At 38.4% G+C, this 25,051-nt stretch overlaps 2 protein-coding genes across 2 annotated transcripts; one reads left to right on the forward strand and one right to left on the reverse strand.

Moving 5' to 3' along the window:
- Nucleotides 1–1,830: 1,830 nt before the first annotated feature.
- On the forward strand, nt 1,831–5,318 carry LOC113336911 (aspartate-semialdehyde dehydrogenase-like). The gene is made up of 9 exons (XM_026582615.1): nt 1,831–1,991; nt 2,851–2,893; nt 3,197–3,811; nt 4,047–4,133; nt 4,273–4,317; nt 4,401–4,496; nt 4,585–4,773; nt 4,861–4,928; nt 5,021–5,318. The coding sequence occupies exons 3-9, from the start codon at nt 3,239–3,241 to the stop codon at nt 5,100–5,102; spliced, it is 1,140 nt and encodes a 379-aa protein (XP_026438400.1). The 5' UTR covers nt 1,831–1,991; nt 2,851–2,893; nt 3,197–3,238; the 3' UTR covers nt 5,103–5,318.
- Nucleotides 5,319–7,306: 1,988 nt separating this feature from the next.
- On the reverse strand, nt 7,307–23,086 carry LOC113336818 (cytochrome c oxidase subunit 6b-3-like). Its single transcript, XM_026582491.1, has 4 exons — nt 22,940–23,086; nt 7,604–7,686; nt 7,442–7,523; nt 7,307–7,360 (listed from the first exon to the last, which is right to left on the reverse strand). Exons 1-4 carry the CDS (start codon nt 23,084–23,086, stop codon nt 7,307–7,309), a joined length of 366 nt encoding a protein of 121 aa, XP_026438276.1.
- Between the last annotated feature and the right edge of the window lie 1,965 nt (nt 23,087–25,051).

Genomic DNA, 25,051 nt, shown 5'->3' on the forward strand with positions numbered 1-25,051 from the left:
TGGAGCTCCATGAACCCAACCAGCTGCTAATCCAACTGCTCTTGCATTTGTGCCCGAGAGAAGTGCTTCTATAACTACTCCTGAACCTTCGATTTTGGCTCCTGATGTTGCTGAAGGTGGTGCTGATACTGATGAGCTTCAATCTCCTGATCCTGGTGCGCCAAGAGTAACATCTAGAGTTTGATTGACTCACAGTCGAACTAGAAGTGTTAGTCAGGGAAAACGGAGCAAGACTCGAGATATTCCACAGTAGCTGGTTAGATCTTGCTTCTTTATCTTCTTTATTTAGATTTCAGGGATTATTTTGGATGTTAGGGTGACTTTTAGATGTGGGTTTGTAATTGTTTTGGGTATTTCTTCTCTTATGGTAGCGGATTTGATGTTGAAGGTTTGATGCTTTGTTTAGACATGGATTATGTTGTTTATACTTTGTTTTGAATGAATGGTATTTAGATTTTTCCGTGAGATAATTTGTTATATTGGGTTGTGTGATATGAATACAATTGTTGTTGAATTGACAGTGTGGGGATGATGGTGATGAATATGACCTTGTGGGAGGTAAATTGTAAACATATGGGTAGGCTTGGATTGAAAAGTTTCAGGGGGAGGGTTAAGATTTCTTGTTTTTATCCAGCAGGATCTAAGAATGTTGGTGTGTTTCTGGTTTCTGAGTAATTGTCTATCATGATCTTGAGAATAGAATTCCTTCCAGTTTGCCATGTTGATTTTGCCAATATTAGAAGTATTAGTGATTGATGAAGCCATATAGATGATAGTAGTACTAGGTGAGTTTGGGGTCCTGTATTTTTGGTGATTTTTGAGATGCCGATGTTATTAGTGATGTCTGTGATGATAGTGAGACTGGTGTCTCCTGTATAAATTGATGATTTCATAGTTTAGAGAAGTGAAGAAGGAACATCAATCAAATTTGATTTCCGGCATAGAATTCTGGCTAGAAACGGTGAGAACTAGCCGTTGAGAAGAACGTTGAGAAGCAATAGGACAAAAAAAACGGCTAGAAGAAGCCGGGAGAAATGGTTCCACGGTGAGCTAAGAGAAGATGAGAGAGATGGAGTCGTACATTAGAGAGAGAAATCTTGAAAGCTTTTATTTGAAACATTGCATCAAAAATTTTAGCTTGGAATGCAATCGAGTGAATCTTAGATTAGAAAGAATGTAAGACAAATAGAGTTGTCATACCTTAAACCAGAAATAACCCTTTAGAGAGCTCGAGCCACGGAGAGCTTATATGAGCCATTAGGAAAGTCGATTGTTCTAAAATTGCAATAATTTTCATGTTATATCCATATTTCTCTCTACAAAACTACAATCACGGGCGTAACGCCTAGTGTAGAGCTGGCAAACAAGTCGAAACCCGCAGATTAATCCGTGCCCGGCCCCAGGGGTGGAGCCAAGAATCATGGGAAGGGGGTGCAAAAATTTGCTATAGGTGCAACCAAAAATTTTAGGGGTGCAAAAATGCAAAAAAAAACTTATTTGTAAAAAAAAATTCTTTTAGAGCCTATAATGGGCTTTGGAGCCAGCTGGGCAGGGGTGCAAGTGCAACCCCTTGCAATGGGCTAGCTCCGCCCCTGCCTGGCCCATGAAAACTCGTACCCGGCTTGGCCGGGTTAGGGTTACAGAAATGACGGCTTGTAAGTAAACGGGTTAACCCGTACCCGAACCATAAACCCGCGGGTAAACCCATTAACCCGTGTACAGTAATAATTAGTAATAAATTACATTTTATTTTCACCGTTAGATTATGTAGGGTTAATCCTATCCCTACGTTAAAGATATATAAAAACACCCAAAAAACCTAGCAGACGGTTCTTTTCTGCTTTTCATTTCTTCTTCCTCTTTCTCTTCTTTTTTCTCCCCACCGACCACCTGTCTTCTCCTGCTGCTGCGCCTCCTCACCACCTCCATCATTTCTCCTGCGGTTGATTAAGTTTCTGCTGCTGCTGCTGCTAAGTTTCCTTCACAAGCTGGTATACACAATTAACAATTTTCTCTTACTTTTTATGATTCTTTTGTTTGTATTATGAAGGTTGTAGGGTTAGGGTTTTGTTTTGGTGAAATTTCTAGGGTAAGGGTTTGGCCGTTTGGGTAAGGTTTTGTTTGTGTTTTCTTGAAATTTTGATTTACTTGCTGAAGTGATGTTTATGTAGTATAACATGAATGGATGATCTATAAGCTAATACTGATTAGTCTAATTTTGCTGTTATTTTGATTTAGTTGGTGAAGCGATTTCTGAGTTGTTTATCTGATTTTAGTGACAGCATATTGTAGTACTGATAAGTAAGTGTATTTGCTTGCTTGGTTGTCTCTGTAGTGAGAAGAAATTTGAGATGTAAAATTGGGTTTTGCTAGAATATTGAGAAATCTTAGGTCCTGGTGTGTTCTAATAACAACTTCACAAAGGTTTGAGGACCCGGAAGATGTAAAAAACTAAAAATAAGGATGTCAAGGACTAATTTATACTAATGTGCAAGGGTAATATTGCAATTAATAATATGATTTCGGGTGAATTTCCTCTGCTGTGGTTAAAAGCTGAATCAACGTCTACTACTACCACTGTTCGACACAACAAACCCTAAACTGCGGTAGCTAATAGTCTCTCATAACCTCCGTTATTCTATGATATAACCTCCGCTCCGAACCCTTTGTACTTGCCGTTTCTTCTTCCTAACACAAGTATTTTCTTCTCACTTCATCCCTTTCTCTTTATTTATCCCTGTAAATCTTTTTCGGTTGCTGCACTTTTCTTTTCTTTTTTGTTATTGTTTCACCGATGTTTATTTTTTTATTTTTCTTCTACTGATTTCAATTTCTCTTTTTGTTTCCTAGCCCTAATCTTCACACGAAACCAACAAATCAAGTAAAGTCACAGGTAAAATCACCATCTGTCATCTCTATTTGTTTAAATATTTCTTATTTGCTACAGCATGATTGCCGATTGTACAAAATTTAATAAGACCATCGTTCCCATAAGACCAGTCTGTAATTGCTTTCCTGTTGATTTCTTTTCTTTTTTTCTTTATTTCTATGTGGTAATACTGATACATAAATCTTACTGTTTCATGTTCAGAATATGGCAACTAAAGAGAAATAGAAAGTACAATTCTTTCTAATGATTTGCGTAATCATATTTCTATTGATATTGGTGCTGAAGCTTTAAATATTGTTCTTGTAGGAAGTAAAGTGTTTGAAGAGGTAATATTTAGCGATTTCAAAAATGCGAGCTCAAGCACTTAGCCACCATCACAATCCTCTTGCTGGGATTGCCACTTTTTCTCCCAAATCAGCAAACATTAGAAGGAGATGTAACTCCACTGTGCGAATGGCACTCAAGGCAGATGGCCCATCGATAGCTGTTGTGGGTGTTACTGGTGCTGTTGGACAAGAGTTTTTGAGTGTACTCTCAGATCGTGACTTCCCTTACAGAAGTATTAAAATGCTTGCTAGTAAAAGATCTGCAGGAAAACACCAAGAATTTGAGGGGAAAGATTATGTTATCGAAGAGTTGACTCATGAGAGCTTTGATGGTGTTGATATTGCATTGTTTAGCGCTGGAGGATCAATAAGTAAAGAATTTGGGCCTGCTGCAGCTGCACGTGGTTCGATTGTTATTGATAACAGCTCTGCATTTAGGATGGATGCAAATGTCTCACTTGTTATTCCAGAAGTTAATCCAGATGCCATGTCTCACATTAAACTTGGGTCTGGCAAAGGAGCTCTTATTGCTAATCCAAACTGTTCTACCATTATCTGTTTAATGGCAGCAACACCTCTACATCGCCATGCCAAGGTAACAATTCTGTTTTCCATCTTCAATTTACTGCTGTTAATTAGTATGTTATTTGTATGCCATTCCCTGAATGTTATCATGTTAACTTGTTTATGTGTATCATAAAAGTGTGTTGATATGTGCTCTAAAGTACACGTGAACCTGTAATCATACGTTTCAATCACAATGAACACTCTTAGTTTGCTAGATTTTATCCAACTGAGTTCTTTGCCTGTCTTGTGTTTGCATCTACTAGGTAAAGCGAATGGTTGTTAGCACATATCAAGCAGCTAGTGGTGCAGGTGCCGCCGCAATGGAGGAGCTTGAACTACAGACTCGTGAGGTTTGATATACTATCTCTCTCTCTCTCTCTCTCTCTCTCTTTATCTTCATTTTGGTGCACGTGATTTTTACCTTTTTCATTATTACATGTTGTTCTCTGGTTCCTGATTAAATAAACATGTTTTTGTGATTAACGTTAGGTCTTGGAAGGAAAGGAACCTACCTGTAAAATTTTCAGTCAGCAGGTTTGTCCTTCACACCTCCTGTCTTCCTCTATACTTTGATCAAAGGAACGTATCTTCTGATTATTCACTTTTCATTGATGCAGTATGCTTTTAATTTGTTTTCACACAACGCACCTATTACCTCAAATGGGTATAATGAAGAGGAAATGAAATTGGTAAAGGAGACTAGAAAAATATGGGTAAGTAAGGTGACATACTCATTCCTTTCTGGTACATTATACAAATTTTCCTTTTCAATTGAATGTGTGTATTTTCCCTTGGGTGCAGAATGACAACAATGTTAAGGTGACAGCCACTTGTATAAGAGTTCCTGTGATGCGTGCACATGCTGAGAGCGTGAACCTTCAGTTTGAGAGCCCACTTGATGAGGACACGGCAAAGGAAATTCTTCAAAAAGCTGCTGGTGTTGTTGTTATTGATAACCGATCCGCTAATCACTTTCCTACTCCGCTAGAGGTTTCTACCGCACAACTCTCACCTTTCTTTGATTCTCGTTTTTTGTTTGTTAAAAGGTTAAACGGGTTACGTCTTTTTTATGTTCAGGTATCAAACAAAGATGATGTTGCAGTTGGAAGAATACGCCAAGACGTTTCTCAAGATGGAAATCAAGGGTAAGATGAATAGAAATATTCAACTCAATTACATTACTAATTATGGCTTTTCAAATATATCAGTTTGATCCTAAAATTGAAATTTGAAACAGGCTGGATATATTTGTCTGTGGGGATCAAATTCGTAAGGGAGCGGCTCTTAACGCAATACAGATCGCAGAGTTATTGCTGTAATTTGAGAGTTTATTCGCCATAAGTTTTGGTATGACTTAGAGTTTTGGATCTCCGGCTAATGTGTCTCAGATTACCAGATACTAGTTTTATTGCATTTTTGTTAGGTTGGTTTTATTGCATCGTCCGTCGTGTTCAATCTAAGAAAGACGGTGTAATTTTGATTGTACTGAAAACTCAATTTTGCTTTTGATTCAATTAATTTTAGAGATACCATCGGGAATTCGAACGCAAAGTGCCTTGGCAACCAAATACTGAAAAACAAAGAAAAAAATCTACAATGGACCAGGAAAGGTTCCATTCTCCCTTTGCTCATTCCATTATCTACCTGCAGCCATGTAAGATTTTTGTTAGAGGGAAAGCAAAAACGGATTCGAGGAGAATAAAAATCGCAATTGACTCACTAACTAGGTCTGAGTTAAGATATTTATTTGAGTCAGGACAAAATTATCCATAAACTTAATCCCTCAATCCGCCGTTAATAACAACAATAAACTTAATTTTTTCTTTTCGGGTTTGCGTAGGAACTGATGCATTAACAATGTGATTCTCTCTTTCAACAGTATGATTTGATGACTTTATATGTGTTGATCTAACGATGCATCATACATAGTTTGTAGATGATGAATTACCTTTTTTTCGGATATTGTTTGTAGCTTTATTCAACCCAAAAACAGAAGAAGGGGATCTGGATATTGTTTTGATATCTAACTAATTAAGATTTTTCTTCAAAGCAAAGTTTAAAAGCTTCATTGATACCCACATGATAACCAGACGCCCTAACTATTGTTACGGTTTTGGTTTTGAGATGCTTACTTCCTTCTCATCATTTTAATTTTGTCCAACTTGATTTGATTTACCATATTAACATTTTGTGATTATTTTCAATTCCCTTATTTAAATTGAATTCTTCTGGTACTTTGTTTATAGAAGATCCATTAAAATAGATTTGGTGCTAGTGACTGAAATCACCACAAACGAAAATCCAGTAAAAACCAAAAATCTTGCTTAATTGAACAAGATCACCATTGGATTGATTCTGTTTTTATAATTATCTTAGATTTGTCGCATCAATGGAAGTTTAAGTTTTGGGAATCGGTAACTGCTAGGACAAGGTTAATTTTGTCCGATTCATACAAATTTATTAAATAGGTTCAAGTTACTGAGTCAACAACGATTTCTGTACTTCTCAGATCAGTTTTGCTCTCCCTCTAACGAAAATCCCATGTATAGTATAACTTCGTTAAATTAATCCGCGATAAATTAATAATTTCGCTAAGATAATATTTTTTGCCAGTCCCGACTTGGGCCAGTGTGCTAAATTAATAACCTCGCTAAATTTATAAGATAATAAAAATTTTAAGTTTCCAATAAGGCCCAACTAAAATATAAAGTAATAACCAGTGTGATAACTGTTGTGGAACTAGAAAATAGAGAAGGAAAGACACAAAGTAGAGACGAAGAAAGGGAGAAGAAAATCTTATTAGATGATGTACGATAGACTAACATTAGAGTCTATATTTATAGGGCTAGACACAAGGGAATCCCAGTAATAAACGGGATTTGCCCTAGATATTCTTAACATAATTACACGTTTATAACACTTCCCCTGATGACATTGTGTCTAAGCTAATTGCCTCGTTAAAACCTTGTCAGGAAATTCCAAAAGGACAAAACCTGATCGAAGAGAAAAGAGTACAATTAAGAAAACTTAGAAAAGATTTGGACATACAAATGTTGCCTCATTAAAACCTTGACAAGGAAAACCCAATGGGAAAAACCTTGATGAAGGAAAAGAGTACAACGTGATAGTCCAGTAAAATACCTTCTAATTTGATACTCCCCCTGATAAGTACTTCAGTTAAATCTTGGCTTGCAAATCTTCGAGTCGAGTCAATTTCAAAAAACGAATTTCTTGAATGCTGGAGATAGCAATGCGTTCGTGAGAAATTTCCCAGTTGATAAAGTCTTCTTTTGTGTTAGTCTTCTAATGGTAGTGTTCTCGAGTCTCCACGCTTCTTTAAATATATTGAGCACTTGCTTCTTGGATTGCTAGCTTCTCGAAGATGATTTGCGGAAATAGTTGATGTAATTTCTTCAACAAAGTGCCAATATTTAGTTACAGTTGCATAGGTGAACAAAAGTTGTGATCGTACCATATATGGATTAGAATAATATTCAATATGGATTAGAATAATATTCAAAATCTAAAATGGACCCGGAAAGGTTCCATTCTCCCTTTGCTCATTCCATCTATCTACCTGCATCCATGTAAATGCAAATGGTTAAGCTAAATATTACTGAAAAATGTTTTCTCAGGCATCAGCTAATTGAAAACATACCCATTCACCAGGGCAAAGTGATCGATAATATCTTGCGAATTTTTCACACTTAGAAGCACCCTCACCTTTAGCTGCAACACACCTGAAGAAAATTGCAACACCGAATATGAAAGAAATGGGTAAAAATAAAATTTTGACTGCAGAAAAGTGAGATTTTATTACCTATGATGTTCGATGTAGCGGGTGAAGCAATGTCTTGATTGATTTGTAGTCGGAAACCGAAAATCTACAGGTGTTGTCTCAAGCTGATAAACAATTTTTTGGTGTCAACGGGGATTTGACAGTATATGTGAAAAAGCAGGGGTCTCACAACACCACCCAATATTTCGATTAACAATATGTATGGACTAACTCTGAAACACTTACTAGAGAATCAACTAGACAGTCAGACTCAATCTAGATAAAAGTATTTCAAGGAGTTAATAGCTTTCTCTTGTTTTGATTCACTCAAACTAATAGAAATCAGCGAGTCTATAATCAAACACAAGGAATAACTTGGACGGTACCAAAGACCAATGTCTAAGGATCAATCAATATCAATCAACAACCAAAGGTCGGATTTCCAATTGATTGATTCAAACACACAACCTGTATTATTTCAATTATATAAACACATATAATGCGGAAATAAAAATAACACAGACACCAGAATTTTATTAACGAGGAAACCGCAAATGCAGAAAACCCCGGGACCTAGTCCAGATTGAATACACACTGTATTAAGCCGCTACAGACACTAGCCTACTCCAATCTAACTTCAGACTGGACTATAGTTGAACCCCAATCAGCTCCTACTGATCCAAGGTACAGTTGTACTCCCTACGCCTCAGATCCCAGCAGGATACTGCGCACTTGATTCCCTTAGCTGATCTCACCCACAACTAAGAGTTTCTACGACCCAAAATCGCAGGCTTTAACAATAAACAAATCTGTCTCACACAGACAAGTCTATCAAAGGATCAATCTGTCTCCCACAGAAAATCCCTAAAAGTTTTTGTTCTGTCTTTTGATAATAATCATGGTGAACAGGAACCAATTGATAATCCGGTCTTAAATTCCCGAAGAACATCCTAGATTAATCAATCACCTCACAACAATCTTAATCGTATGGTAGCGAAACAAGATGTCGTGGAATCACAAACGATGAGACGAAGGTGTTTGTGATTACTTTTTATATCTTGCCTATCGGAGAACTCTCACGATCTCAAGCCAATCAATATGATTTTACTGTTACGATAGAATATGCAAGATCAGATCACACAATTACGATAAAAGTAGTATCGGTCTGGCTTCACAATCCCAATGAAGTCTTTAAGTCGTTAACCTGGTTTTAGAAGAAGAAAACCAAAGGTTAAAGGAGAAACGACTCTATCACGCAAACTAGTATCACACATAAGGTGTGGGGATTAGTTTTGCACAATACTATATGTCTCCTTTATATATCCTTTCAAATCAGGGTTTTGCCTTAGTTACAAAGCAATCAATATTCACCGTTAGATGAAAACCTGATTTAGATTCAAGCTAATATTTCTCAACCGTTAAATTGAAAACTTAGCTTGTCATACACAAATGACTGTACGCTTCTAGGTTTGTTAACCACACCCAAACATGTACATTGTTGGTTCAACAATAGTCTACCCAAAGAGGTTAACCATATGAGCGTTTCATACCAACCATGTTCTTCTTCACCATAACTAGTTCAATTGACTCAAACGAACTAGTTAAGAGAGTTGTTCAATTGCAAGGAAATCTTATGTAACTACACAAGACACAATTGAAGCAAAGATGATTTGATTCACTCGAATCGGTTCATGAACTTTAATAGCCACAGTTTGCAAATTCATTCCTTAGTCTTTTAAGATTAAGTTTAGAAATCATCTTTAGATATATAACCTTCTCAAGTTCGCATACTAAGTTCGCGGACTTAAGACACCGGATAGAGTTTACAAACTCCAGCAGAAAATCTCGGGTTCGAGAACTACGCCGGTTCGCGGACTGGGTTTGCGGACTTGGATCACGCAAGTAGTTTGTCAACTCCAGCAGAAATTCTCGGGTTTGAGAACTTCGGCAGTTCGCGGACTTGGCACTTGCCATACTTCCAGTTCTCTTGATCAACAAAGTTCGAAAACTTCGGTTCAAGGAATCTATTGGTTATGTAATATAAACTCTCATTCCAATCATTGAAACATTCTTAGAGGACGTTATACAGTTGTTACACTATTTCTCGTCAAAGCAATTTTCAAAGTGATTGAAACATTCATGACTTTCGTCACTAGGTAAAGATAAACTTGGTCGAAGCAAAAAGCTTACCAACACATATTTCGAGATATAGATAGGCGAGGTATACTCGGCTCGAAATACCAAATGTGTATGATCTAGTCTATATATATAACATATGAATTTTGTCTCAAAGAGTAGGAGATAGAATAGATAGACTTTTGAGTGACGAATTAGTTCAAGTCTCCACATACCTTTTTGTCGAGAAGTTCCACCGGTTCCTTGAGTAGATCTTCTACTTGTATGATGAATCTCCATGAAGTCCTTGAGCTCAACTACACTTACTATCCTAGTTCGAGACTTAGCTATAAGAGACTAGAAATCAAGACTTATAGTTTTGATCACTAACATTTAAAACATGCTTGAGATAGCAACGCATACGAGTTTGACCGAGCAGTGCTCTAATAATCTCCCCCTTTGTCAATTTTAGTGACAAAACTATCAATACATATGGAATACAAAAAAGATAATGAAACTTTAGTAGCTCCTATTCTATATGTCTAATCTTCAACATTCCTTGAAATCTTCGTCACTTCCAAGTACTCCAATGATCCCAAAGGTTGTAAGTTTAGCATCACCGTTGTTGAAGATCTGTAGTTATAACAATGAGAAAGCATCGGTCTCGATTATTGTTATAAAGTGTCATAGTATTATTACACAGTGTCAAAGTCCAATTGTATCACAACTTCAACAATAATACTATGGTGATATGTATCACCCTCCTTAGTCAATACTCCATCTCACATGAAAACCACTCCCCCTTACACAATGATCCGAAAACCATATGTATTTGTAGTGTGAACTACATATTAATTCTCCCCCTTTTTGTCAATAAAATTGGCAAAGGTACAAGAACGAGATCATAATGAAATTTCCATGAGAGACATTTCATGACTGAGAGAAAGAAACACACATCATCTTATTTAGATGCAATCATATAGCCGAAGCTAACATCATTCATCAAGGAGTTTAAAGATACAAGATAACCCCTCTAAAATTCCACATCCGCACACCCCTCAATATATGACCATTAAGCACAAGTTCAAAAGAACTCTCTCCCATTAGATGTCATTCCCAAGGGAACAACAACAAGCGACCTTAATTTCAAGAGAAACGAAGGATTTTATTGGACAGCAAAACCATGAGAATGATTTTTATATCCAACACTCAATCAAATTATTCATAAGTAAACTCTAATCGGAATACATAATCAAATTAACCACAAAAGTGATCAATTTAATTCATTGTGCTCAACATAAGTAAACTTACGGAGCTACGACTAAGTTAATCATACAAGAGAGTGATTGTCTTAATCGTTCATGTACTCAACACAAGAGAATTTGTGGAGTAATAACTAAATAACCAAGGAGATGATTAATTTAGTTCTAAATGCTCAACATAACGTACCTCACGGAACAACCAACCAAGCTAATCAAAAATAATCAACTGAGTTGTATCGTGCTCAACATAAGACACATCACAGAGCCTTACGGTAATACAAAAAGATGGATCAATGTAGATCTATACCGTGGAATACACAAGGATTCATTCTTTTGCACAAGCATATACAATAACAATAATCCTTGGATACAAAATATTTTAACCTATCTTCCATCAAGGGTTGACAATATAGGCTTAACTTTTGTATATGTCAAAAGTCTATTCATTCTTAAACCAATACATGAATACCGATCGTGAACGACTTTACTTTTGACAAAAATATGGGACAACAAAGTTCACAGACGTAAACACAAATATCCCATAACAAGTTGCAATATAACAAAATCAAAAATATTGCAAAATATCATCCTCCAAATAGTCTTAGAATTTTAAACCAAAAAACCTAAAAACAAGAAGATGAAAATAATAGCTATATGTGGTCACAATCATCGCTATTCAAAGCACTAGTTATTCTTCCAACTAAACCAAAAAGAAGACTTACTAGGCATTGTAGATCTTCCTCAAGGCATCTACAGAAAACTCCTTCTCATTATTGAAAAATCCATTGATAATGGGATCGTTCAATTCCTCTAGATCTTCAGAAATGTCAGTTAACTCACTAAGTTCTCTTTTTAGATCACGCAGAGCATTCTTGGTTAGAGACAACCTTTGTTCATAGTGAGTTATCTCTTCCAAAGAGGAAATGATTCGAGATTTTATATCATTTCGCTTGTTGATGAAAGCTTTCACCATGTCTCTCAAATGATTATTATGATACACATAAAAGAGACAGTTAGAGGAAGAACTTTTTTCATAGATTGTTGACTTCTTCTTTATCATCCTCGAGGAAGTGATTCCTTTGCACAGATATACGTTGAATGCTTGTACTGCATCACTTTTGGAAGTGCCTCTGGTTACAGGAGCCATGAGAACGTATGAGAGGGAAAAATAATATGAGAAGATTTATAAGTGTCAAACCCTAGAGATCCTTGACACAGTCTTCCACAGTTTAAAAGTCCACAATCTATATTGTTAGGAGAATATTTTCTTAACAAAAATAGATACAATACTTGAGCCACACAAATGAAGAGCCTCATTTTCTCAAGTTAAGAATAAGGATGCGAACGTCTCTGGAGTTAGATAGATACAATGTGAGCCAGACGCTCCCCTTGTTTACCAAGGCTTGTTGTATAAACAGGTTTCCTTCCTCTTCTGATTCTGGAAGCATTACTTTTATAAGACTTTTGTTGATTATCCAGATTCATCTTTTGCATGCTCTTTCGCAGTCTGGACATTCTTTTGTTGCTCCTCTTGAACTTCCAACACGTGATTTGAGTATGATTTGCATTTCCACAAAACGAACAAATTGATGATTCCTTGTCTTGTTGAAGTGCCTTATATTTATCACAACTGCCAACCTTTTATTTCCCATGACACTTTGGACCATGGTTGACAATACCTGCAGACTTGCTTTTAAACCCTAAACCATTGGTATTTGCAAAGGATTTCTGACCAAATAACAGTGCTGAGATTTTATCAGAACTTCCAGACAATCGTTGAAGATCATCTTTGAGAGTATTAATCTCTTTTTCCTTTAGAACAACGGTTCTGGTGAATTGATCATTAAGACAATCTATCTCAAGATATTTTACCTGGATTAAAGATTCTAGTTTCTTCAATGAAGCTTTTAATTGAAGATTTTCTTGAAGAACCTGTTTATTCAAGAATTCAAAAATCTTTGTGTCAGACTCAACTTCTGAAACAGACCTTGAGTACGTGGAGGTTTCTGCCGCGAGAGCTGCGGTTTCATCACATCCAATAGACGCATTCAAAGCGTTAATACTTAGAGAATTTTCGTTCATAGAATCTTTAGTATCAACAGCTGACAGGAGATGTTTATCACATCTAATGCTTCTTTTTACAAATTCCTTGATCCTTTCTTTGAACAATGGTTTATCAAACCTATTATCATTAGAAGAACACTCATCATCCCAAGACACGTTAGAGGATTTACTTGTCTCGGAAACAACGTTGAATGCAAAGGTTTGAACAGAACTTGGATCATGAATTGTCACATGTCCAAGAGAGGTATTTATGGAGAGGGTGTTGAGGTTATTTCCTCCATTGATGGCATGCTTCTTAGAAACGTATCTCTTTTCTTCAAATAAAGTTTCTAAGATATCTCAGGCATCTTTAGACTTAGTGCATGTAGACACATAGTGTTGAAGATCTGGGGTAACGACCTGTCTAATAGCATTTAATCCGTTAGAGTTTTGCATTGCAGCAAGAGATTCTTCAGGACTATAACTACCAACATCCTTAGGTATAGATACAACTCCTTTTGTATTAACCGGAGGATCATAGCCTTTAACAATACGTACCCAGGTTTGAAAATCACAAGCTTGAAGATAAGCACACATAAAAACTTTCCACCCTGAGTAGTTTGAGCCATCAAGGACTGGTGGTACGTTTACTGAGATAGCACAGTTGTCCATAGAGTCAGATCGCTACAAACACAGACTTGTAAGGTCTTGAACGTGTTTGCCTGCTCTGATACCAATTGAAAAAGCGGGGGTCTAACAATACCACCCAATATTTCGATTAGAAATCTGTATGGACTAACTCTGAAACACTTACTAGAGAATCAACTAGACAGTCAGACTCAATCTAGATAAAATTATCTCAAGGAGTTAATATCTCCCTCTTGTTTTGATTCACTCAAGCTAATAGAAATCAGCGAGTCTATAATCAAACACAAGGAATAACTTGGACGGTACCAAAGACCAATGTCCAAGGATCAATCAATATCAATCAACAACCAAAGGTCGGATTTCCAATTGATTGATTCAAATGCACAACCTGTATTATTTCAATTATATAAACAAATATAAGGCGGAAATAAAAATAACACAGACACCAGAATTTTGTTAACGAGGAAACCGCAAATGCAGAAAAACCCCGGGACCTAGTACAGATTGAATACACACTGTATTAAGCCGCTACAGACACTAGCCTACTCCAAGCTAACTTCAGACTGGACTATAGTTGAACCCCAATCAGTCTCCCACTGATCCAAGGTACAATTATACTCCCTACGCCTCTGATCCCAGCAGGATACTGCGCACTTGATTCCCTTAGCTGATCTCACCCACAACTAAGAGTTGCTACGACCCACAATAAACAAATCTGTCTCACACAGACAAGTCTATCAAAGGATCAATCTGTCTCCCACAGAAAAACCCTAAAATTTTTTGTTCCGTCTTTTGATAATAATCAAGGTGAACAGGAACCAATTGATAATCCGGTCTTAAATTCCCGAAGAACATCCTAGATTAATCAATCACCTCACAACAATCTTAATCGTATGGTAGCGAAACAAGATATCGTGGAATCACAAACGATGAGACGAAGGTGTTTGTGATTACTTTTTATATCTTGCCTATCGGAGAACTCTCACGATCTCAAGCCAATCAATATGATTGTACTGTTACGATAGAAGATGCAAGATCATATCACACAACTACGATAAAAGTAGTATCGGTCTGGCTTCACAATCCCAATGAAGTCTTTAAGTCGTTAACCTGGTTTTAGAAGAAGAAAACCAAAGGTTAAAGGAGAAACGACTCTAGCACGCAAACTAGTATCACACGTAAGGTGTGGGGATTAGTTTTGCACAATACTAGATGTCTCCTTTATATATCCTTTCAAATCAGGGTTTTGCCTTAGTTACAAAGCAATCAATATTCACCGTTAGATGAAAACCATATTAAGATTCAAGCTAGTATTTCTCAACCGTTAGATCGAAAACTTAGCTTGTCATACACAAATGACTGTACGCTTCTAGGTTTGTTAACCACACCCAAACGTGTACATTGTTGGTTCAAAAATAGTCTACCCAAAGAGGTTAACCATATGAGCGTTTCATACCAACCATGTTCTTCTTTACCATAACTAGTTTAATTGACTCAAACGAACTAGTTAAGAGAGTTGTTCAATTGCAAGGAAATCTTATGTAACTACACAAGACACAATTGAAGCAAAGATGATTTGATTCACTCGAATCGGTTCATGAACTTTAATAGCCACGGTTTGCAAATTCATTCCTTAGTCTTTTAAGATTGAGTAGATCTTCTACTTGTATGATGAATCGCCATGAAGTCCTTAAGCTTGTAGATGGTGGATTTTCGACAAAGGCTAAAATCGTAAACCCATAATTATACGAACTTCTGATCCAACAATCAAACGTGAGTATTGAGACACGAGTCTCTCATCAAATCTCTGTCTGAGAATACTTTCTCTCAGAGTACATGCAGATATGTAGTCTCTCGGCTGGACAACGACATATCTCATGAATAGCGAACACTTCAGTAATTATTTCTATATAGAATCACGAGATTGGCGGCTCCTAGACAGCTTGCTCTGCTAGTATAGAGCGATAACGTCTTCAGGATGCAAACAACAGTTTTCCCTGACTATATAAAGGATATGAAGCTCCAGCAAGCTCATGTCAGAATAATTAATGCTCCTAGACAGCTTGCTCTGCTAGTATAGAGCCATAAGTTAATTATTCCTAAATTATTGGATTAATCCACTGAATTTCCGAAAATATTCAAATATTTTCGCAATATTTCGCTACTTCAATCTATGGTTCTTCCCAGCAGAATTCCATGGGTTAGTAATAAATATTCAACGCACAGGCGTCTGAGCTACCTCCGAGTAAGCCCCGACTCAAATGGTGTAAGTGTACTCAACGATGATGCACTGACAATCACCGCATGAACGAGTATTTCAAAATACGACGAAACGATGAACCTATGCAAAATAGGAAGGAAAATAATAAATAATTAAATATTGACCAAGGTGCTGAGGGATTGGGCTCACCGGCCGGCCGGCCGTGTCGTGGCCAATCCCACGCCAGTTTTATACTTTATCATATTTTTTGTTATTTTCCTTGATCTTATGAAAATCCTTTCATTTGAACAAATATCCTTCGTTTTGAGGAAACTCCTCAGTTTCATGGTGTTTCCTTCGCACCAAGGAGATAATATAAAATTGGGAAAAACATTGTGGGGTCGTGATTATTGGCTAACCGGCCATGCTTTGATCCCGGCCATCCCCACACCTCATGGTTCCTCATTATTTTATTATTATTTTCCTAATCTCATGAAAACTCCTTAATCTCATGGTATTTTCATAAAACCATGAAAATATAATATAAAATTAAGGGAACTCGTGGGACCGGGCCCATCCGACCGGCCATGCCTCAGTCGGTCCCACACGCCCATATTTTATTATTATTATTTTAAGGTTTCCTTGATCCCATGAAATTCCTTGATTTCATGGTATTTCTTTGAAATTATGAAAATTCCTTCAAATCATGGAAAATAATACACAAAAATTACATAAAATTAGGGAAACTTGTGGGACCGGGCCCAAGCCGGCCGGCCATGCCCTAGTCAGCCCCACACGTCCTTATTTTATTATTTTTTGCTTCCTTGATCCCATGGAAACTCTTTCACTTTAAGGAAACTCCTTAATTTCAAAAAAATTCCTTGATTTCATGATATTTTCATAAAATCATGAAAAATATTATAAAATTAGGAAAAGACACCATGGGACCGTGGTCACTGGACGGCCGTCCATGCCTTGTCTCCAGCGGTCCCACGCCTTATATTCCTTCATTTTATAATTATTTTCCTTCATCTCATGAAGTTTCCTCAGTTTCAAGATTCTCAGGACTGAGACACGGACGTGAGCATGTACCTTGACCGGCCAGGGTTGGATCTTTGGCTAGCAATGAGACGGTCCCACTTATTTTCATGATTTGACCTAATTTGCGCAATTGCACGTATTAGGTCCAAAACTCTTCCAAATAATTTTGGAATTTCATAGAATGATCCTCAGTCGATCCCGTGACCACCCAGGGCCGGTTTCATGACCCCATGGTCAGGCCCTCACCCCTTCATAATTAATTAGGTTTTATCACCTAAGGCTCAGACGAGCATTTTTCGAATAAATGATTAAACCAACATTTAATCATTTTTTCATCAACAAATCACCAACTCTTCAAGATACTTTGGTGTTTACTCACATGAACATATGTGCACTACATGGTCGATCCATGGTCTCATGTAGCTGATCCCTCTTTCATTCCATGGTTGATTTTGAAATAAACCATCAATTGGTCACCAATTGATCAAATTAGGGTTTCTGAGTCCAAGGATCATAATTCCAGATTCAAACACTAATAACTTTACAACGATCTCATGATCGGTATTCTTATTAATTATGATCGGTTCAACTGCCAGTATTCTAATTAATGTTTTATTTTGGTCACGCTACCAATAATTCATCAGACGAACAACACTTGCTCAGATAAGCAATATTTGCTCAAATCAAGGAATATTGGTTCAACTATCAATATTCAACAATTCATAGAATGAGAAATACTTGCTCGCCTCAACTATCAACGTGAGAACTATACCTATGTCTTAACAGACACGTTCAATTCATGAGTTTCAAAACATTTTGCAAAATCATGTTCAACTCCGCAAATACATGGACTCATCGTCCCATAAAGTCATGAAGTCAACAACTGACTAATTAACCACGAGACGACAATCGTGTCACATGGGGGATATTAATTAGGGTTTTGATCTGGCGGTCTAAGGCACGTGTGTTCATACACACGATGGAATGTGAACAAGTCGTGCAATCAGTTGAAGAAGTTAACAAAGTAGTGGATGGAAAATCGACCAAGTCTCCGCACGATGAGCAACTGGTTTCAAACACGATTTCCATTTCCCCACTCTTTGATTCCATCAACTGTCACACTTCATGGGATCATGGTGTCTACAATTCCAGCAATATAAATAAGTCTCTGAAATTATGATTGAATATACAACGATCTCACGTCCCACAGACAACACGATATTAACTCAACATCTGAGTAATTACTCTCAACAGAGGTTCAATCATTCAAAACTTATCTTATTCAGAATTCATAACACACCCACAATCTTTGATTACCATTGATTCCACACATTTCTCATCTTCCCTCATACAGATCAACCCATCCTCTCTTGTGACCGAATTTACTCTGGAACGACCATTGTTTTGGTTTTGGCCGGAGTACTACAGATTGATCTCTCGAATTCAAAGAACTCCCTTCTTGCAGTGCATCTGTGTGAGGTTGAACATTTCGCTCGGTTCAAGGAGTCTCCTCCGTACGGTCGTCTCCTCAATCCCGTGAAAACCAGCAAATCGTTTGCCCCATCTACAGATTGGCGACCACAGTGGGAGATCATTCTCTCGGTTGCAATCTCATTATTTCACAAGATGGTCGGTCTTAGGTCTGGGTTAGTCACAGGTTCCAACGCAAACGGCGCTAGCACTAGCAACAACAACAATAACAACAACGAGGATATCCCGGAAACGATTCCGTCCTCTAACACTGATGGTGGTGATGTCACTCCTCCTCACGTCAACACGGATGATCATCCTTTGTTCGGCCCACACCCTGAGGAAGTCATAGGGAATCTACCACCTACTATTGCTGATCTCATCAAAGTGCAAGAGACTCTTGCAAAGAATCAAACCGATATGGCTACAACACAGAAGGAGCTATTTAATCAACTGAAGGCTCTCACTGATATAATGTCAGGGAAGATCCAAGGAAAAGGAAAAGAAAAGGAAAAATCCTCAGACGCCGATCCTGAGGTAATTCCAATTCATATAATTGATGATGATGAAGCTCGAAAAGCTGCGGACGATCCATCGGCGAAAGAATCATCAAACTTCATCACTCAGGAAGATTTAGAACGCCTTCTGGAGAACCGTGGAAAGGACAAGACCCCACATGTCCATCGTCACCAGCCTCCATACTCTGCTGCTACGCAGAGGATTCCTCTTCCAAAAGGTTATATCTCTCCAACCTTTACTTTGTACGACGGAACCGGCAATGCTCGGGAACATGTTTCTCGGTTCCTGGAAGCTTTGGGTGAACATGAGCATAACCATGTTGTTCGCCTCAAAGAATTTTCAAAATCCTTGAAAAGCATAGCGTACACCTGGTACAACAACATCGCACCAGGAACTATCAACAGTTAGGGAGAAATGGCTAATGCTTTCTATAGGAAGTATTTCTTCGTTTCAGATCAAGTTACCCTCTCTGATCTCGGAAGGATGTTTCAAAAGAACAACGAACATCCTAACGATTATGTGAAAAAGTTCAGAGTTCAAGCGTTGGATTGCCATGATCCGAATGTCACAGAGCAGCAACTTTTGGACTTATGCATCAACGGAATGATTCCAGTCTACAAATCCTTATTAGAGAATCTCAGGTTCCAGACCTTCTCAGAACTCCATGAAGCAGCCAAGAGGTCGGCAACTACTGCACCTGCTATATTAGAAAGGACTAAGACTGCAAAAGATGAAGAACCACGAGAGGCCAGAGGCAGCAACAGACGTTTGATCAACAAACAATACAACCTTCAACCTTCCACAAATGCTGTCGCGGAAGGAATTAAACGGAAAGCTGATCCACAACATAAGCATACATCCTCAGCCCCTTCAAAGGCGCAAAATAAAGATAATGGGCAAGCTCCTCCTCAACATACGGAAGATCCAGAAGCACCTGATTTTCCCTGCTCAATTGAAGAAGTTATCGAATTACTGGATGCTTGGATTCAAGACCGTGCAATCAAGTTGCCATATGTCAAGAAGGAACCAACTGAAGAGGCCATGGAAAATCCTCGGTACTGTCGCTTTCATAAGTTCGTCAGTCACCCCACAAGTGATTGTAAAACTTTGAAACGCATATTCAGAGAAAAGGTAGAATCGGGAGAACTCAACCTGGGGACTGAAGGAGTACACAGAAACCCCCTTCCAGTCCGAACCTTTACCATCTCTGAGCCTCCCGTCAAAGAAGCAATTCAATCCTTAATCGAGCATGTCTGCGGATTGCTATACTTATCAAAGGCTCAAAGGAAAGACATGTTTGCGGCATTAAACCACATCGTGTCAGGCAAGCGTCTGTTGATTCAAGAGACACTCACTGAGCCTCCAGCAACGGACAAATAAATGTATGATTGGGGACTGCTCACCACGGTGCACATCAAAGGAAACAAGTTCAAGAGAGAATTTGTTGATGTCGACACTGCCTCAACATCATCCCTTTGAAAACTTTCAGAGCCGCTGGCATTACTCGACAGGAAGCTACTCATGCCCCCATGGCAATCAGAGATCACGAAGGAGTTTCCAGAGACGCGTACGGCTACGTCATCCTCAAAGTCAAAGAAAATTTGGTCTGCACTGAGACCAAGTTTTACATAATCTGAGAAGATCCAAGATATGATATGATTCTTGGACGCACATGGATTCATGATGGGAAGGTGGCGCTGACACCTTCAATTACACATCTCTCCGCTGAAGAAACCTCCGACTCAGAGGAAGAGAAAGAAGATACCTCACCGCTCGAGTATCTGGAGGAGCTCAAAGCCTTGACAAAACTTACACAAAAGCCTGAGGAACACCCAAACGATTTCGTCAAGAGATTTCTCCCTCAGACAAGTCTTATTCCTTCTCATGTGCCCATATCGTCAGTTTTCAAATATGCTTATTTGGTTCAAGGGCTTCAATCCGCAAACAATTTAGCAATCGCAAAATGCTATGAGTGGATAATCTCTCCTCAGCAATATTTCACCCAATGGTTGGGTCCAGAATCTCTTCAAGTGGATCATCATATCAACAGATTCATTGCCGAAGATGTGGCTAAGTATGACAGACATTACGAGGGATACTCCTTCCTGCACGAGTGTCCATATGTGCCACAACCATGGAATACCACCACACGAGAAATTCTGAATCAACAGAACATATTCAAAGCGCGAACGACCAAACCTAACAAATTTTATGAAGGGGACCTGGTTCTCAAAGCAGTTCAGCGCAATCTTCACTCGGCAAGAAACTCCAATTGGTAAGGACCATTTATGGTTGCTAAATCCATAACCGTAGGATACTACAAACTGATCAACACAGATGGCAGAACCCTGCCAGTAATTCACGAGAATTGGCTTAAGGCGTTTGTCTGAAATTATCAGGCATTTGAGGTACTGGGCGTTTGAACCATTCATGGCGTCTGGATTTGGCATTTATGATTTTCTTTCATTGTATTTCAATTCCTCCAAAACGTTTGCAATACTTGCAATCAGTATTTGAATTCAGCAATTTATCAAAATTCAGTTCATATTTCTTAAAAGAAAATCTCTATCAAATCCAAAAGAAAATCCTTAACCATCTACCAATCCAAAACCAACTAATATCAAAACCCAAATAAAAACCTCGCATCTCTCAGAAGTTCAGAAATTCAAGAGATTATGAAAAAGGAATCAAAGAAAATCAGCAAAAAAGGGTTTTTGCTCCTCTGCATCCTTCAAGACTTGCAAAGCTGCCTTCTCCTTGTTCAGTTCTTCAGTCATCCTGGCAATCTTGTCTTCTTTCTCCATCACAACATCATTGGGAAAGGATATGTTGTTCTCACATGAGTCCTTGATAGCGTTCATTTTCTTACGAAGCCACTTCACATTGAAGCCAAGTCTTTCTGAATTCTCCAAATTAAACTCCCAATCAAAGAGTATATTTAGAGTCACAGTATTTCTGGACCTAGTGCATATATCACTCACGACACGCAAGATAATACCTACTTGCATTGTTAAGGCATAAGCACGTCCAGGGTTCTTATCAACGATCATGTGACCAAACTTCTTCCATATTTTCTCATACAAGCCTGCATATCCAATGGGAATGCTGAATCCACCAACTAGTTCATGATACGAGAGTGAAGCATAAAATGGAGGATCAAAATCAACTCCTGCACTTGGATATTCATGCACCACTATACGGTTCTCAATTACTGGGGCAACTTCTACAATCAGGTCAACAGTATTCTCTATCGGTGTTTCAGTTTCTTCTATCACTGAAGCAACAACAATCTGGGTTTCCACAACTTCAGTGACAACCTTCTCATGGCCTTGAAGTGCAGGGATGGTTGTTTCTTCATCAATAACTCCAGGGCAGTTCGAGTTATCCTCATTGGATTCAATATCCTCAACTTCGGTATTTGACACCTAATACGAAGATTACATGAGGTTAGAGTCATTTAAGCATGAAACCAAGTGAGATTATAAAATACAGTATACAAGCAATGCAACATCATCAAAGTTCATCATTATGCACCCAAGATGCGAGCAAATAGCATGAAATTCATGAAGATACGTTTTACAGTAACCTCGTCTGAAGAAACTGTACTCTTCCCTTTACTAGAATACAAACTGGGAGAAATATACAAGGAATCTGAATATGGGTTGTATACCATTCTCTTCGTATGGATGTCCTCTACAAAGTGTCAAAATTCCATAACAATCCGATGAACGAGCAAGGATATGTGGCCAAAACATTGAGCAACATACCATCTGAAAAAGTTCTGAAAGTCTCCTGGAAGTTTAATATTTCGCCTTTTTCAGGCCCTGAACATGCTCAAAAATTAAAAAGCTTCTCTGTTAAAGCTTGGAAATTTTCCGGGAATAAATATGCATATGCAGATCATGAAAATCCGACTCCAGGTGAAGGTTTTACGACATTTTTTGCTAAAACACTGAGTTCTGAATTTTCTGACGACGAATTTCGACTAAGTTTTTCGTATATACACATGGATTCTCGTTCATTCATTCACAGATCATCACTTTCATACTTCTATGAAGAGGATACAAGACATGTACTTACTTGGGGAGTCTCCGAAGTGTTCGAGGAATTGAGATTGTCCGTGTTAACGACAAAGGGATAATTACTTCTATTCGGCTCCGATTCTTTGGAAGTGCCTTCGTCTCTATTCTCAAAGGATGGTCGAGTATCAGCACTCTCCGTCTCCATGACGGCATCCTCCTGGACACATCCTTAACAATCAACATTTTATCTAAAAAGCATCATAATTGAATATGCGAAGGCATACTTACGGCTTCTCCTTCATCGCTCAAATCAGGAATTTTTGCAGAAAACCGAAGACCATCGATACTTGATGGAGTAAAATTCTGCAACGGAATAACAACATTGGTTTCATGATCCTCATAATGTGGGCGAGAAAAATTCACAACAAGGGGAATACCGAGAACTCACCAAAGAACCAACTGGGGACTTTATGGTATTAGGTAACAGCTTATAACTTTTGTTCCTTCTTTCTACACCGTGAACAATCGCTTCAGTTTCTGAGAAATCTACACGGATTCGAGGTCTTACATTAGGACCGTCCTGTGGTAACATTCAGTAACATAATTAGAATACAGTTCTCATAATTTCATGAAGATTATACGAAGAAACATACCTGAGAAGATCCTGGAGACGATTTTCGTTTATCACCAGAGAGATACTTCAATCTTGGTCGACCAGAAATCATCTCAGTAGAAGGAGGATCCTTCACTGGAGGCTGACCAGCCATCACGTAATCACGCAACCGCTGAAGTTGTTGATCCCAAAAGTCTACGTAACCTGGAGTTACATATGCAAATTTCTCGGAGCAAGGGAACCAATAATTACTTCCTTCTACATGAGTATGGTCTAAATAGGTTCTAAGTTGTTCAACTGATGTCTTCCTCCTTCGAAAAGTTGGAACACACTGATCCATACCCATTTGTCGAGCTGCTTTGTCAATATTATATTCCTCCACTGAAAGTCCTCCGTATATAGCCGATATCAAATGACCAGGGGTGCAGCTCAACATGAAAGATCTTTCGCCATCACTCAGATTTGCACCAGACATCAGCATCACACTCTCTCCAGTATTTAAAGTTGTTGGCTGGGAAACATAAGAAGGAACTGACACCCACGGGCGAAAGTTGAACTCGGATTCATCATCCAACACATCAATGAGGCATGCTTTAGACCGAGGCTGCTTTGTAGACCAACGCATGATCCTGGCATTATCTTTTTCAGAGAAAATGTGACGAGCATCAGCATTCGATCCTTGCAAAATATTACGTGGAATAGGCGCATAATTATTGAAGTGCTCCCACATCAAAGCTTGAAGAAACATCGTATTGGCATAGCACTCAATCTTCATAAAGTCATTCGATACACCAGAGTCTATAACCAAGGAGTCTAAGTTAGAATACAAAGAACCCAGGAACAAGCTACCTATTGGGAGTTTCTCTCCTTGAGCCATCTTGATAGCAAAGGGGATCACGAAGGGCTTCAACAAGTTTCCGCTGTCTTCAAATATGTCTCTCGACAGCCATAGACATAAGAAGGCAGTAATGCGTAACATACCGTCGATGGGACTATCAGAAACCTCGTCTTTTGGCCACTAACGTGTCAACCAGTGAGCATAGCAACCTTTACTGCCAGGCGCCTTATTCACTTCCTCCATTGCAGCTGTCAAGATGTTGGAAATTGCAGTCTCCTCATCTGAAAGATCTCCAGGGAGATTGCCCGTGATTGGGAGATGCATCAAAGCAGCCACATCATCTATGGTAACGGTAAACTCTCCCCATCTGCATATAAAGGTGTGAGTGGGAATCCACCAACGAGCAAGTAGAGCCACAATACCTCTTGCATCATGGAAAATGAATAAGTCTCTAGAAACCTGAATAGCTCTCGTCACTTGCGCCTGATCGAGCATAGCCCTGACATGAGGGAAACCCAGCATATGTCTCGCCCATCCCGAGAATTTTTCTAAAGGTCGTCGAGAAATCTTAAACTCTATGATTGATGCAAGGAAGATACCTCGTTCAAGACAAAAATGAATCACTGTCTTAGTAGTCACCAATTTCTTCTGAGTAACATTTCTTGGATTTATCAGAAGACGATATGCTGGAGATTTGAGATGTTTTTCAGCTTCCTCCT

Source organism: Papaver somniferum, unplaced genomic scaffold (assembly GCF_003573695.1).
Source record: "Papaver somniferum cultivar HN1 unplaced genomic scaffold, ASM357369v1 unplaced-scaffold_154, whole genome shotgun sequence".
Taxonomy (NCBI): domain Eukaryota; kingdom Viridiplantae; phylum Streptophyta; class Magnoliopsida; order Ranunculales; family Papaveraceae; genus Papaver; species Papaver somniferum.